General features: G+C 38.1%; 2 protein-coding genes across 2 annotated transcripts; one reads left to right on the forward strand and one right to left on the reverse strand.

Annotated features, from left to right (window-relative positions):
- The first annotated feature begins 11,433 nt into the window (after nt 1–11,433).
- On the forward strand, nt 11,434–13,058 carry LOC115626120 (zinc finger CCCH domain-containing protein 15 homolog). Its single transcript, XM_030521377.1, has 3 exons — nt 11,434–11,572; nt 11,689–12,126; nt 12,188–13,058. Exons 1-3 carry the CDS (start codon nt 11,504–11,506, stop codon nt 12,914–12,916), a joined length of 1,236 nt encoding a protein of 411 aa, XP_030377237.1. The 5' UTR covers nt 11,434–11,503; the 3' UTR covers nt 12,917–13,058.
- A 129-nt stretch (nt 13,059–13,187) lies between these two features.
- LOC115626130 (vacuolar protein-sorting-associated protein 25) lies at nt 13,188–13,891 on the reverse strand. The gene is made up of 2 exons (XM_030521386.1): nt 13,787–13,891; nt 13,188–13,722 (listed from the first exon to the last, which is right to left on the reverse strand). The coding sequence occupies exons 1-2, from the start codon at nt 13,834–13,836 to the stop codon at nt 13,248–13,250; spliced, it is 525 nt and encodes a 174-aa protein (XP_030377246.1). The 5' UTR covers nt 13,837–13,891; the 3' UTR covers nt 13,188–13,247.
- Nucleotides 13,892–14,071: the final 180 nt, after the last annotated feature.

Raw genomic sequence — 14,071 nt, forward strand, 5'->3', positions numbered from 1 at the left:
GACATCCCGAAGAAATGTTTTAGTATTAGAACTAAAAGAAGGTAAGACTTTTTGGCACTATACAAAAAACACTTGAAAAATATGGAATCCAATGCAATAAAATGTAAAAAAAACTTGCTAAAAAATAAGAAGATTTGTGATCGTGGAACTAATATAAAGTTGGTCCCGTGCGACATCGAAAGTGTAAAATTTAACAATTTGAAATGATGTTTTCTTACATAATTGATCAATTTTTATATACATACTTCAAAATGATTGAAATCTAGTTGAATAATACTGGTGGCGAAAAAAATAAAGAGGCGTGCAAACGGAGAGAAAAATATATAATTTTTCTAATGGGTGCTGCCCTCAGTTTGAAAATCAATTTAAAGTATCAAGTCTAGTTAATTTTCTAAAAAGAATTCGTACGCTCAGTTGAATAGATTTTTTTGTAAGCTAACATGGAAAGGGCACCGTATCTGGGGTCAGGGCAGTTATCAATAGGTAGGTATGTCAGATAAAGGAATCTAAAATCATTTTGTTTCGACAGTTCAGCACTGAAACTGCATTTTTGCATTTAAATCTATTTTTGTTTATTACACTTGTATTTATTTATTTAAAGTACATAAAGATTGTTCGCTTAATATGTAGTGTAGTCGGATATTATTATAAATATGAAAATATAAACATTGAATGTATCTTTTAAACCAAAACTATTTTTAAGAGTCAATAATGCACAATGCCCGCTATATTCATGTATACTGTATACATGCTACTGCCATGTATATACATATATTACAGCAAGAACGTAGAATATTATTTTAAAAGTATATATTATTTTAAAGTATGAAGTAGAGATGGGCACGGGCCGGCTATTTTCGGGCCGACACGACACGGCCACGAAATTAACTTTTAGAAACACGCACGCGCACGCACGACGAAAATTTTTCTTAACACGGCCCAACACGGCCCAACACGAACTTTTTATATATTAAATATAAAAATTAAAAAAAAAATATATATATATATAAACATTACAAATTTTTATTCAGAAAGATTATCTTATCAATATTTGAGCTAAGAAGCCGAGTACGTCGCTCATTTAAAATATGTCCAGAAGTGGAAAAAACTCGTTCGCTTGTTGCAGAGCTGACAGGGGTATTGAGTATATGCCTTGATAATTGCCGTAGCATTTTACATTTTGTTGTTTTTTTCCAGAATGTTAGCACACAAATTCCTGGATCAACTACACTACTTATATAGTCATCTATTTCAATATCCATTCTTGACCTGTCCAATTTAATTTTTTTTTTGAATTATTAGTGTCAAAAAATTCAGAAAAGTCGTGTTGACTATTGGGTGCTTCGTTTTCTGATTTTAGTGTTCTTTCGTGTTTCCTCGTGCGTGTTTTGTCGTGCCTTTTTGGCTCAACACGAACACGCACGGCCACGCACGAAATCGGAATTTACAACACGAACACGCGGGCCCACGCGTGGCACGAAGTGCCACGACAAAAAACACGGCCCGTGCCCAACTCTAGTATGAAGTACTAATGTGTACGCAAGGGGGAGGGGGAGGGGTCGTTGCCCCCTAAATCTTAGAAAATCTTTAGAAAACAATTTCCCAATCTTAAGTCGAATACACATTCGCCTTTGGCTAAAAAGCTAAAATGAATTTTAAAAAACAAGTATAATATATTCATTCAGGCTTCTTTCCAGTTATGAGAGATTTACAGTTTGAACAAAATAAGAAGCCATCCCGTATTAATAACATTAACCATTGAATGGTATAATGTTCCCTCGCATATTGGAGCTTGAACTTAGTTCAAGAAATTCACTCAGTTTGCGAAAATTACAAGCTAACAGTGTTTTTTTTTTACCCATCATTGGACGCAAAGACCATTGTCTAATGCATCCAAGTGATTCCCACGCAGCGGTCACAATTTGCTCTAAAAATCTTCAGCAATTGTAATCCCTTAATCCATGAACATACTCTTACAACAGGAAACGAACCCAAACTGTTATCATTTTAGTTACGGCTACCCAAAGCGAAAGCCACCCGCATAAGGTGACACCTGAGCGATGCCGACGACACCTTGGCAATTATGAACGCTGCAGCGCTGGCTGGGCCGGGTCTTGGTTCTTTGCATGACTCACGTATGCTACTTAAGCGGTTAACAAAAAGATTATAATGGGTCAGGGCACTTAGTAGGCGCTGCGTGTTCAAAATGACTTTTACTGCCACTTACAATGCCGCCGCACAACTCCATTTAGGCCAAATCTAGACAGACACTCACATTCACACAGTCCCACATATCTGACTATATAGATATATGGGTATGTATGTAGTTAGGTACATACTTGTATGTATAGATGGGTCTGCCTGCGATTGTTTGTACAAATGTTATGCGGTTGTGTAAGTGCGTGTAATTCCATTTTATGGCTCCTGTGCGCACGCCGTGGCCGCCTCCACCGGATCGCTCAATTGTCTCTTTGAAGCTTGGCCGTCTCTGAGGCGATTGCAGGTACGACCACGACGCAACTGAATATGGAAACGACCGACTGCTAATCTGACTTTGAGTCTGACTCCGTCTCCCATACTGATGGAGTGTAGAAATATAACTACAAATACATAAAATTGTATTTAGTCATGCTACATCACTTTGTAATAATTTTCATTTTGGCGCTTGCTTTGATCTCCAGCCGCGTACCCAACACGGCGCTGTCTGCCTTCTTTTTCCCCTATCCACTTTTCTGTTTCGTTCTCTCTTTTTTTTTTTGCTCCCGGGCAAACTGCCACCGTGTGGCGTTTGCTCCCTCATCCGTGGCTTTGCGTTAAATTTGAAAATATGATCATGGGGGCCGGGTCTTGGGGCGCATGTCCAGAGTTGGTTTTCATAAGATTCGAGGCAATTTGGTGGCTCACCGCCGAATGCTCGCCGCCACCGCAACTGTGCAACTTGATTGAGCAATCATCAATAAAGCGAATCGAGCATGAAGAAAACGAAATTTGATTGAACAGTGAATAGCATTATACAAATATTTTGATCTCCACGACTTTGGTATGCTAGGTGTTTGATAATAAACACGATATTAAGCCATTGGATTTGCAATCAGAGCTATTTCATTGATTTAAGCTTTGATCTGTTGTCCCTAGTAAACATTTTGACATTTATGTACGAGTAGTGCTGAAAATTCTGACACAATAAATGCACTGGACACCGATCACATGATTGAAGAGAAAGAATTTTAAAATGTACATGTATGGCTGAACAACGACAAACCAAGAAAAAACTATGATTCTATAGCTCAGGTCGGGAATAGCTTAACTTTCCCATTGAGAAGATTTTTCGCTGATCGAAAAGAGGCAATAAGTGCATTAATGCCTTGACCTTTCTACCTAACTACGAGTTATATTCATAGAAGTATATAATTGTTTCTTATCTCCTCTTCACTCTCCCAGGAGCTACTTTCTTTCTCGTGCGTCTCTCTTCTGATACATTTAAGTTTTCATTGCGTTAAACGCTGAAATTTCTTGGATTCATTATAATATTTATGCAGACCGTAAAAGCTTCCATCTGATTACGATCATTAAACATGTATGCATACAAAATCGTACTTTCAAGTATGCATCGCGTTATCAAAAGAAAATATCATTATCATATTAATGTCTGGACATTAAACACTCCCAAAGATAAAATTATTACAGTTTTCAAGGTAGTGCGACTACTCTTAGATACGAGGAGGAAAATAAAATCATAGATCACCTTCTTTCTTATTGTTCAGTGCTCAGGCCCAGTGCTCATAGTGTTAGGAAAATTCTTCCTAATTGATCTTACAGAAATACCAATAACATGGATTTAAAACCAAGCGGATCATATGGCATTAATATGGTTGTTTTTATGATTCCAATATTTCGTTATTTATATCTCTTGTCGATATGTATATCTATCTACAACCTAACTATCTGTGTAAGTTTGCTTACCACTTTTTAGTATTTTAAATGGTGGCGACTTTTTACAAGTTCCCCTACAATCGTACTCTCATTTGATATTTGTTTACACTTGTGTTGCATGGCTAATGTAGTTATATTGTTATTTAGATAACTGCGAGCCTTGTAAATTGGCCAGAGGGCTCATATATCACAGTAGGTAGAGAGCAGTGAGTTAACGATTTCGTCAAAAGTAGCACGTATTGCGGCTCAAAGCGATTTATGTTTGACCTTTGCCCGAGTTTTCAGTTCTACTAGTAGTTCCAATGAAATTGCTTAGTTTTACTGTGACTGTTTTACAAACTGTGACCTTGTTGTCCATTTCAGAACTGTTGATGTTGGCAATTAACATGATGACCGTTTCCCATTTCAGCAAGGTCAGAGGAGAGCAAAACAACTCGCAAACTCAGGAAAAGATGAAGAAAAAATGACAAGAAGCAATAAATCATTACTATCTATCCATCTATTTTAATCTCTGTTCTATGCATTCCGATTACCAATTGCATTGTTGGCAAGCGAGTACATACACTTAAGAAAAATGCACAAAATCGCCCAATATTATACAAATCAGAGTGTATTTTCTGCAAAGAAGAACCCATATACATTATGTATGTTCTTCGTTATTTGATTCATTTGAAAACGAAATCCATGTTAGATTTTTCTATGAATAACGTTTATTGTAGGCTTGAATCTCAATTTCTTATATTATAAATAACTAAATTACAGTAGCAATTGCTTTTACATGCCTTGGTATACTTGTCGTTCAATTCAACACACATTTTTATATCGATACTATAGCAAATACCACAAAGCCCCCTTGGGGATTGAAAGAAACAACAATTCAACCCTGAAAGTGGTCAGTCAGTTTTTACTTTTAAGGCGTTGTTTAAGAAATCTAGCAAATGCTTTTTTCTGAGTGTACCTGTTGCATTGACCACAAACATATATTATATAGTATGTGTGCATGAGTTTAACACGCGCCATATGCAAACATCAACTTAAGGGACCAATTAATTATGCCCATTGAGTCCGAACAATATGGGACAGCCATGAAACGCGAGCGCAGCATCTGCATCTGCATGAGGAACAGCATTCAGAGGCAACCAAACCGAACCAAATCGAAGCAAGCTACGAGTGTTCGATGAATCGAACCACAGCACTCAGATACAACAACAAGTCGAGTAAGAGCAATGAAGAGAAAACGACGGGATGTTCAGAAACTTGAATGGTGCTGGACCAGTGGTGGAGGACCACACACGTCGTTGTGGGACGGCGATAAAAATCACAGCATGCTGCAAACAGACAGCGATGTTGTGGGCAAATCTTTTGACAGTTGTGCTGAAGCATAAAGATGCCAAAAGCAATATACAACAACAACGACAACAACAGTCCCAGCCACAAACCATCCGGCAACATGAATAGCAACGAACACAACAACACCAGCAAGCCAATATGTGAGTGCGTGAAAAATATCAGCCGCCTCAGCAAAGGCGCATCAATCAAACGCACCGCCAAGACATGCCCCACCACCACCCTCTCGGGCATACACACACACACACACACACACACTCTCTCCCTATCTCGCTCTTTCTCTCTTTAGCACACGCACAAACAAACGCGCGCGTTCGATCAATCATTTATTATGGCGGCGCTGATGGCGGCCGCCCGTCGTCATCATCGTTGGTGGCCCCAACGAGCAGTGCGCCCCATAAAGAAAAATATTTAGAAATAAGTATGCATGTACGAATAAAGCCAAATTTATATGGCCATCGATAATTTGATGCCAGAAATTATTCAAGTTCAATTATATTGTGTACAACCAAACCAATAATGTGATTGAATTGTTATTGCTAATTGTTTGGGTTTTACTTTTGCAAAATCTATAATAGTAGTAATTTTTTCCAAAAAGGAGTTCATCGTTAGGCACAACTTTACTACTCTCATTTAATGTTAATAAAAATTGGTTCGGTATATGAGTTTTTTGTAGTATTGTATTGTATTGTAGTATTGGTTCTGATCAGATTTTGCCATCTAGCCCTAAAAGCACTTAATTTACTAGAAATAGATAAATCGGCCCAACTTTGCAATTCTCAAAGCAACATATTAACAGACCTTGTTTATTCTAAATTTAAACAATGTATAGGCTCTTGACATAACTATTAATTTCAATGTAACAATATCTTATTGCACTTGTGACAAGAGACTATTAATTGCAAGTTTCTCAAAATTAACTCATAAAGTATAAAATATATGTAAATAAATCATATGCAGTTATTCTGCATTTCGTGAATTTGTCGTTTCTTTCGTAATGGCGGTTTGCTGTCTGCAAATATCAAGCTCAATTGGTATACACTGTTATACACTGTCATACGAGTTTGCTAAAATGAATCTAATATGAAATGCGATTTATTTATGCTTACTTAAACATGTTATGCACATTACATCAATATAAGTACATATCACAGCATAATTTTTGTTATTTATATTTCAATTCGCATGATCCTTGCTACGCCCATACCAATATGCTAGCTGCATAAGTTAATTTACAGCTACTTGTATGATTTTTGATATTTACTTTCACATCTGCATTTTTAAAGAGAGAACAGCTGTCAGCTGAGGGGCAAGGCTTTTGTCGTTGTTATTGCCAAAAATATTTAAAAAAGGCTTAAGGTAAAGATTAAATGTGAGTAAAATATTGCGCAACTTTTGTGTATTTAGTTGTGTATGAAAATGCGAATGAAAAATGTAGAAAAGTATTGTTTGGAGCTGTACACGTATGTATGTGGGGGCTATTATATATCTACGTATGTATGTATGTATGTATACATATTTGAAAATGAAGAGAAATTGGGAAGATAAATAGTATATAATGAATGAAATGTATAATTGTAAATTGCAAAAATACTTTGCCCACTAAAGACAGGCAAGACTTGCAAATAAAATTTATATTTTTTATTCAAAGCCATTCGTAAGCAAAAGGCAACTGTGGCGGCAGAATTCAGCAACCACAGCTACAACAAGCAAACGAGCTGCTGCTTGGGTGGTCAATCGGGCCCGGAGCGCGCTTTTTGGAAAGCTAAAGCTGCCACAGGTGAGGCGGACACGAGAGCTCTGTTGGTAAGTAACAACAGCCACAGCCGGCGGCAACAAAATTTAGCTGTTTAGTGGCTGATCGTTGTTGTTGCTGGTCGCCGGAGAGCTACAATTTATGTTAGTTGCTTAGCATTTATCGCAACATAAAATATGGAAATTATTCATTAGCGATTTCCGTTTCCGATTTATCTTAATAGCTAGACCAGTGGCTCGTTCCCTATTTGGTTTACTGTAGCTTCTATGTTGCTGCTGCTGCTGTTGTTGTTGTTGTTGTAATTAAGAGCCGGCTACTGTTTTGAGATAAGAAAACAGCGGTCGGCTCCTGCCCTTACCAAGACACCAGCTGTGCGTGTGTGTGCTTGTGTGTGTGCTTGTGTGTGTGTGTGTGTGTGGTCCTTATTGAATTTTCAAAGCTTTGGCCAATGAAAGCGGCTATTAAGTCATGGCAGCATAAAACAAACAAACAAACCAACCAATTGATGCAAGGGACCCGCAAGCAAGCCAACTTGGGTGGCAGCCTCCATACATACAAGCAAACAAAAAACATACATTCGTATGTTTATAGATACATACATATGTACATAAATACATGCAGGGTAGAGCTGTGCGCGTGACATGCACAATTTACAATCACGCACGTTCACGTTCAATATATTCAGCGATATAATACAATTTGTTCGTAAGTCAACTTTTAAATTTTTAGATTTATATAAGAGTTAAGCTTAGGGAACATTTAATACCTTTTTTTGCTTGCCTACGTCGGATGTTTTCTATGAAATGTCAATATAGTTATGTAGTGTTCTATAAACAACAAAAAACGTCTCCGGTCACCAGCGATGTCTGGTCTGGGAGAGATATCGTTCCATGACTGTATTTTTCTAAACATAATTGAACAGAAAATCTCTATTTGCTATAATTTTAATGCTGAATGTATTTACTAAGATACTTCCAACTTCGGGTCAAGTTTGTTCAAAATTGTTTTTAAAAATAACTTCTGGCAACTCCTTATCCCTCTTTCAATAATTATTCGTATTATGGGTGGTAGTAGCTGTTTCTTCAATACATTAAAATGTTTCTCAATTACGATACAGCTACATGAAAGTATTTTGGATTCAAATGGGATTCTTTCTAACAAAATGGCTCGAATTTGCACATTTTTCTTAATTTGAGAATTGTTGCCAATTTATGAATTTCGCGGTAGTTTACACTCACGGAAAACACAGGAATTATCAGCTATTGACGATCACGCACAGCTCTATGTTGCGAGACATTGGCGGCGCCGCAAAAAAAGAAAGCGCGTGCAGCAACAACAACTATAACAACAACAACAACAACAACAAATACTCAACCGACCGGAACTGCAACTGGCGCTATAAGCAATTATACATATATGCTATCTGACTGTATGTGTGTGTCTTTCTGTGTATTGATGGCCGCCCAAGGCGCAAGTTGCTGCCGTCCAGCCTGAAACGAACAAGAACAACAACCGCAGTAGTGACAACAACAGCAACAACAGATGGAGCAGTAGCAACAACAAACAGTAGCAACATTTGCCTTTGCCAAAGATTGACAGCGCTACACTTGGGAGCTTCAAACAGACAGCCGTGCTTGGCATTGGACCACCAAGAAACTGCGATCCTGCGAGGCTAAGATGTTGGAGATGGAGATGCTACTGCTGTTGTTGTTGGCTCTGCCCCGACTGGCAGTTGTTGCTTGTCGCCACTCTGTTGCGTTATGTTGTCAAAGGGGACGCGCGCAAGTGCAACATGTTGCTCTTGTTTCTTTTGTTGTTGCTGTTTGTGTTACGCCTTATTTTTGTACGGCTACTGGTTACTTGTTTTTGATCTTCACGCTGCTGTAAATTATACGGAAACATCAGCCAACCAACCAACAGCCAACAAATTGACAGCCTCTGTGCTTGCTTGCGCTTCAATTCAAATTCTTGCTGCACTTACGTGCGTACTATTGCTGCAGCTGTTGTCTGTCAACAACCAACAACAGCACTACACACGCACGCACAGTTATATCCACATAATTGTAGGCTTTCCATTGCATGTTGCTCCTGCTGCTGCCGCTTGCACTTGATTCAAACGGTCTCGTGTTGTCAACAACATTGATAGCTGCTCTGGTTGTTGCAGTTTTGTTGCTCTGATACATTGTTTTATTGCTGCTGGCTTGAATATTTTATGTCAAATGTGTGCACAATATAAAATACAGTCGAACCTCTTTAACTCCAAATTACAGAATTAGGCAATGATGGAGTAATTCTACTCAAAAATTGCACAAGTTGTTTATCGAACTAAACTTATTAAATGGTTTTAGCACGTGTAAAAAATTCGATAATTCCTACATTGATTTATGAACCAATTAAGAAATTCCGTTAAATATTTAATATACATTTGGATTTAAAACTGTTTTACAAAATTTTTCGACTTATGAAATGATAAGCACAATTGGCACAATTTTTGTGAAATTGTTTTTCTAAATTCTTCCCTGAGTGAATACGTATTTTAATATGATTTCAACATTTTCATTTTATTCAAATCCAGAAGTATTTTAAAGAGCAATTAGCAGCGAAGTTGTCTTCGAATGCAATAAAGCCTGCTATCTTTTCCTTTGATAACCAAAATTTCCAATTGCATAACTTTTGTGTTGGTTTCGATTTAAGGTTGAATTTATCTAAAAATTTATCGACATTTATTTTATAAAAAGGTTATTCGTATCATTATTTTTCACTATATACTATAAAAAGATGTCTTGAAGTTCTTGCAGCTTGCGGAAAATGATAAATGAGAGCCTTCTTAGACTGAACAACCATACATAGCTCTATTCAGCTAAGAAAATTTTAAATAGATAACGACCAATGTTGTTTTTCTTTGCTATATCTATAAATTAAATACGATGGACATTAGCAAACTTAGGGAATTAAGATGGTATGTGTATTTGTACGATATTTCTTAGCCTTACTTATAGAAATTTGAGGGATCAACAGTGTACACATAAATGTACACATACATATACATATATACATACATACTATTCATACATCCATAGCTTCTTCAGGCAGTCACAAAAAATGATTTTAGTTCCCATGATCTCGCTTCGTTACTCTACTAATAAAATAAAAAGATGCCCATTAAGTTTTATTTAATTTCCTTACTCAATTTTTCAACGCACATTTTTTAGAAAACACATTTAAAACCATTCAATAAAAAAATAACTTTAATCGTTTTTGCGCACACATTGCTTCCTAGAAAAACAAAATGGCACATTAAGATTGTCGTTATTTAGTATGTGTGTGTGTGTGTGTGCCTTCAAATTAAAGCTAAAATTTTAATATGGCCATGGACCACACACAATGCTCGGCGGGCCACATGCCGAGGCGCTCAGGAGCCGCGAACGCTTAAAAAGCAAATAAAAAAACAAATAATTGCTAATTTTATGCTCGAATAAATGAGCAAGAGCTCTTAGCTCTACTGACCGTCGCGTCGATCGGATGCTGTATCTGTGGAAGGATCAAAAATGGGCACCCCACCATTGTGAGCTGAAAGCATAAATTAGTGCGAGAGCAATGGCAATAGCCCGCACTCGCTTCCACAAAACGTCACGCACTATCAAATGAGAAAATGATCAATGGGGGCACACAGATACAACATACATACATACACAGATCCATACATATACAGACATGCATATAGCCAACAGCAGAGCAGCTAATAGACCACCCATGACGACGAATTAAAGACCACACACGAAGAGACCGGCACTTCTGCATGTCTGCATGTGTGCGTGCGTCTGCTGTATGTGTGTGTATGAAAAACAATTTCAGCATTGGCTGCGAAGGGGAGATTTGTCGAGCAGATAATTGAAATACGTACGTACATATGTATGTACATATATCTTGAGCCTGTGCGTTGAAGTATGCATACAAATTTCAAAATAATTCAAAACGGGCGCACATGCTAATATGAATAAGAAAGTGCAATACAAAAAAAAAGACAGCACAATTTAAAATCAACAATTAAATACAAAAACCAAATACATAAAATCTTATTTGTATTTAATTTATTTCTGTAACTTATGATTTATATTTTTGAATTTTCTTTTTATGCAAATATGTTTATAATAATGAATTTCAATAAGATCACCTGAATAAATACATTTTGCATTTTTTTTTAATATAACACAAAGGTTTCATATGCAGGCCCAATTTGGCTGTATAGTTTAAATTTCAAAAAATATTGCGCGTTTTGAAACGGCTAAATTTGATTTCAAATCACCATTGTCGATAGCCATTGCTTCTTAGAGTTGCCACATTCATTAAAAGAAACTGCCAGTAATAAATCCATATTCAATGGGTACACACTCCCAAACACATAGGAACGTGTGTCTGTGGGCTTCTGTTGGGTTTTAACATAAATAAAATTGTTTAAGTAGAAAAATGCCACCTAAGAAGGCGCCAGGACCGAGTAAGAAAACCGAACAAAAGAAAAAGGAGAAGATTATTGAGGTGAGCTACAATTCAGAGATGCTAGTCGGATAAGAAGCCGTCACCAACATAACCTCAATGCACGAAAATTGCATCGGGCTAAAAGCTTCAACGTCAACAAAACGTATTCATTGCAGGACAAGACCTTCGGTCTGAAGAACAAGAAGGGCAACAAACAGCAAAAGTTCATACAGCAAGTACAGAAGCAGGTGCAAGCCGGTGGCCATCATCCGCGTCCAGATGCCGACAAGCGCAAAGATGAGAAGGAGAAAAAGTTGGCCGAACAGCGTGAAATGGCCTTGATTTTCAAGCCAGTGCAAACGCAAAAGGTCGAGAAGGGCACTGATCCGAAATCTGTTGTGTGTGCGTTCTTCAAGCAGGGTACCTGTACGAAGGGGGACAAGTGTAAGTTTTCGCACGATCTTTCGCTAGAAAATAAGGTGGAGAAAAGATCGATGTACGTGGATATGCGGGACTCTGAAGATGATCCAATGACCAACTGGGACGATGCCAAGCTAAAGGAGGTGGTCGACAAAAAGCACTCTGGTGAAAAGCGGCGGCCCACAACGGACATTGTAAATTGGAAAACACAACCAAAATATTGCATACACTTTATGTCTAAATTTTCATTCGTAGATTTGCAAATATTTCCTTGAAGCGGTAGAAAAATCAAAATACGGTTGGTTCTGGGAGTGCCCCAATGGCGAGAAATGCATCTATCGTCATGCTTTGCCACAAGGCTATGTGCTGAAAAAAGACAAAAAGAAGGAGGACAAACCTACAGAAATTTCGCTGGTCGATTTAATTGAGAAGGAGAGAGCCGCGCTGGGTCCCCATCAGACGCGAGTGACGCTGGAAACATTTTTAGCCTGGAAGAAACGGAAGTTACAAGAGAAGAAGGACAAATTGGCAGCTGAGGAGGAACGCAAAAAGAGCGATTATGGAAAGGGCAAACAATTTGGCATCTCTGGTCGTGAAATGTTTAGCTTCAATCCCGATCTTGTTGATGATGGGCCCATGGAGGAAGGCGATGCGGCATTTGATGTCTATAAACGCGACGACGATGATGAGAATGCCGTTGAATTCAAGGAAATCGACTTGGCAGCTCTCTCATTGGCTGCCAAGGAAGTCGATGGTTCGGGAACAATTGCATCAAGCACGAGGTTAATGGATCAGGCAGCAGAAGCAGCCAAAACTGCAGCAGCTGAGGATGCAGCGGCTGACACAGGCGATGAAAACCCCACCTCGTCCAGCGTTGCTGGTGCGCCAGCAAATGATGCTGCGCCCATCAACAAAGATCTCTTCGTCGATTTAGCCGGCGAATTGGATGATTTAGATATCGACGACGATGATGATGATGATTAATCCGCAATAACTAGCTGCCTAGTCTCAAAGATATTATAATTGGCATTAATGTAATCATGCGTGAGGACGCCCATAATTATTTATGGCTTTTGCTATTTTTTCGATTAATAAATTTGTCGTTTTTTAACGTTGATTTTGCGAACTTTCGGCAGCTTATTGTGAGTACAATTAAATGATAACAATAACTTTTGCATTCTATCAAAGAAATTTAAATCTTTAAATTGAATATGATTACAAATCTGTCATCGTTGCGAATGAAAAACAACTTGCATTGAATGGGATTAAAATAACAAAGTTTTCTTTATACACAAAGAGTTAAATACACGAAATATTAAAAGAACTTTACACCATGACTGTCATCCAATTCTATGAGCTCGCACTTGCCTTTTTCCTCCAGTAGCCGTAGTGCGTTCACCAATACCGCCTCATCGACCCCATGGAATTGGCATTGTGTTGTGTTCTCTCCTTTTGCTATCTCATAGATCGTGCACACGCTATTCACCTGGCCCGTCTCCTGCACCCACTCATAGACCATGTTCCCGTATTCGTCCAATGTATACCAATACACCTGCCACTCCTGTCGACGCTTGTCTAACGGCGCTGCATGTCCGCTGCGTTGCAAATGCTCGAGAATTGTGAGTACAAACTCCGGCGGTAGTCGCCTTTTTAGAGATTCATTGTGGAATAGCGGCAAGTCTTGTTCGTTGATGTTCAGCGTAAATTTATTGCTATGTTTGAGGTATTTAAGAAAGAGATCTGACCATACTTTTAATTGCTGCTGACGGGTTTCTTCATGTGGTTGCAAACTGCGGGAGAAGGGAGAGAACGCCGTGACAGTCTCGATGGTTAATAAGAGCGTTAAAAACTTACGTAAAAAACGGAGGAAATGTGTACTCCCAGGGCCATTCAAAGTCAGTCATTATTATTAATTCTTTATAAATGTGGACTATGGCTATTTGTTGTCTAGAAAATTGACGTCACGCACACAGCTGTTGAGTAGCACGGGTCAGGCGTTGCCAGATTGATTTAAAATGAAAGTGGCGAATACTATTTTTTGAATGCGATGAATAAAACACTGTTTAAATATTTCTCCACATGCTTTAAATGCACTGTTTTATTTGTCTTTATTAGAAAAAAATGTGTACAATAACGGTT

Source organism: Scaptodrosophila lebanonensis, unplaced genomic scaffold, assembly GCF_003285725.1.
Source record: "Scaptodrosophila lebanonensis strain 11010-0011.00,11010-0021.00 unplaced genomic scaffold, SlebRS2 tig00000001-arrow-pilon, whole genome shotgun sequence".
NCBI lineage: Eukaryota > Metazoa > Arthropoda > Insecta > Diptera > Drosophilidae > Scaptodrosophila > Scaptodrosophila lebanonensis.

What these genes read in the sequence shown, in the direction of transcription:
- LOC115626130 (XM_030521386.1), bottom strand. Translation starts at nt 13,836, where the DNA reads ATGACTGACTTTGAATGGCCCTGGGAGTACACATTTCCTCCGTTTTTT. An exon ending in ACATTTCCTCCGTTTTTTAC is followed by an intron (nt 13,723 to 13,786) that starts GTAAGTTTTTAA and finishes CTTCTCCCGCAG; the next exon opens with TTTGCAACCACATGAAGAAA.
- LOC115626120 (XM_030521377.1), top strand. Translation starts at nt 11,504, where the DNA reads ATGCCACCTAAGAAGGCGCCAGGACCGAGTAAGAAAACCGAACAAAAG. An exon ending in AAAAGGAGAAGATTATTGAG is followed by an intron (nt 11,573 to 11,688) that starts GTGAGCTACAAT and finishes TATTCATTGCAG; the next exon opens with GACAAGACCTTCGGTCTGAA. An exon ending in GGCGGCCCACAACGGACATT is followed by an intron (nt 12,127 to 12,187) that starts GTAAATTGGAAA and finishes TTTCATTCGTAG; the next exon opens with ATTTGCAAATATTTCCTTGA.